Raw genomic sequence first — 2122 nt, forward strand, 5'->3', positions numbered from 1 at the left:
CTGGTGCTTTTGTTTTTCCCTTGTATCTTTTTTGGAACCTGACACTGACTTGTTGCTTTCCCAGCCTGTGGGCTTCTCTCTCTCTCTCTCCTAAGGGCTGCTTCTCCGACAGCCGGTCTGGGTTTCTGTTTTCTAGTTTGGTGACTGGCCAGGTCTCAGGTAGAGGAATGTGTGTAGACTCCCATGAATGGGGTGGCCATGAATGGAGGTGTGAGGGAAGGGAGGGGCCCGCGCTTGGGCCCACAGCAGGAAAGAACTCCGGTTCACTGGGTCTCCCTGGCTGTCCCTGTCCTGTCCTGTCTGCAACACCTGGGGCGTCTTAAGAGACACACTGATGTCCGGTTCTCCAAGTCATGGGTCAGAGGGTGCCGCCTGGCCATCGGGATTTTCCAGAGCCCTCCCAGGTGGTTCTCAGACACTGCAAAGCTGGAAAGATACGCGGCTACCTGGCTCCGTTAACCGCCCGTGTGTGCGTGTGTGTGCGTGTGCGTGTGCGCACGTGTGCGTGTGTGTGTCTCCATATGCTATGTTGGGGAAATTGACCAGAAAAGAGAATGCAGTAAGATCGGCCCTATTGACGTGAGGCTCCCAGAGCCTCAGTGTCCCCGTCTGTCCCATGCGGCTGGTGAGACCCCAGCTCTGGGCGGAACTGGCGAGCTCCGGCAGCCAGCCGGCCTCAGAGGCGCTGCCTCTCGGTGGGGAAGGGTTGGAACGATGCCGGGTGCCTTGATCACCTAAGTCCATCTCTGTCTTCTCTACCCCTCCCCTTTCTCCTTTCTGTCTCCAGCAGAGGCTGACCATGTGGAGGCCGCCATCCTCGAAGAAGACGGGGGTCTGGAGATAGAGGAGCCGAGCGGCCTGGGGCTGCTGGTGGGTGGCTCCGACCCTGACCTCCTCACCTGTGGCCAGTGTCAGATGAACTTCCCCTTGGGGGACATCCTGGTTTTTATAGAGCACAAGAGGAAGCAGTGTGGTGGCAGCTTGGGTGCCTGCTATGACAAGGGCCTGGACAAGGGCAGCCCGCCGCCCTCCTCACGCTCCGAGCTCAGGAAAGTGTCCGAGCCGGTGGAGATCGGAATCCAGGTCACCCCAGACGAAGATGACCACCTGCTCTCGCCCACGAAAGGCATCTGCCCCAAGCAGGAGAACATTGCAGGTACGGGATGCCACGCTCGCCCGGTCGCTGCTGAAGCCACCTCCCGCGTCCCCGTGCCCTCTGTCTGAGGGTGTTGGTGCGGGGGCCGGCCGGGGGGCCGCCAGCTGGGCCATCCAGGAGGCCTTCGGGGGAGACAGGCCTGGCGCTTGGAGAGGCCAGAATGGCTGACAGTTGCTTGGCTTTTGATGAGGGGGCTCTGTCTCGGAGCCGAACCCAGACGTGGCCAAGGGCCTAGGATGGACGTTTGGAAGTCTAGTTGGCCTTCTCTTTGCTACTGGTCTCGGCTTAGACCCTGGTTTTGAAGCCAGACGGTCTTGGGTTGGAATCTGTTCTTCATAATGTGGAGACGGCAGTTTCCCCATCTGGAAAATGGGGCTGAGGAGACCGACCTTGTAGGTTGCTGTGAGGATTAGGTAGATGTGTGTGGCGTGACCTGGGAGGCACTTAGGAATGGGAACGTTCATTTTCCACCACCCCTGGACTCAGTTTCCCATCTGCAAAAAGAGAGGTGAGGCCCCCCCTGATCTCAGGCTGCTTCTGATGTTGCTTGACCCTGGGGTGGGTCTCTGGAAGGGGTGTGGGAACTTGCTGGAGCACTGTGTCCCTTGGGGGAGGTTGGACAAGCCCTTTGGCATGCTTACTCAGCTGACCACCACCGGGGCAGCTGGTTCCACCACCCTGAAAACAGGTGTGGGCCCCTTGGCCCCCAGGCTTGGACCTGTGTCCTCCAATTCGGTCTGCTCATTGCAGAGAGCTTGTATTCGGTCCCTCTTTCCGGGCCATGGCTGGGGCATGCTGGAACATCCTGCAGGGAGCTGCTTTCTGTGCAGACCAGAGTGTTTTCTTCTGGTTTCTACTTCTGAGCCCAGGAGGACTGGGGGAGAAGGATGGCCTGGCTGGCCTGTGTTCCCTAAAAGCAGTGGTCGTGCAGATGAGAGTTCGAATCCTGCTGGTTGACTTTGAGCT

At 59.0% G+C, this 2122-nt stretch overlaps 1 protein-coding gene across 1 annotated transcript; it reads left to right on the top strand.

Moving 5' to 3' along the window:
* Positions 1-616: 616 nt before the first annotated feature.
* On the top strand, positions 617-1156 carry LOC103252795 (B-cell lymphoma/leukemia 11B-like; the record flags this gene model as incomplete). The annotated part of the gene is made up of 2 exons (XM_008051388.1): positions 617-695; positions 788-1156. Coding segments are annotated over exons 1-2 (448 nt in total), but the record flags the coding sequence as incomplete, so codon positions are not given.
* Between the last annotated feature and the right edge of the window lie 966 nt (positions 1157-2122).

Source organism: Carlito syrichta, unplaced genomic scaffold (genome assembly GCF_000164805.1).
Source record: "Carlito syrichta isolate Samal-C Ts95f unplaced genomic scaffold, Tarsius_syrichta-2.0.1 Scaffold170683, whole genome shotgun sequence".
In the NCBI taxonomy this organism is placed as follows: domain Eukaryota; kingdom Metazoa; phylum Chordata; class Mammalia; order Primates; family Tarsiidae; genus Carlito; species Carlito syrichta.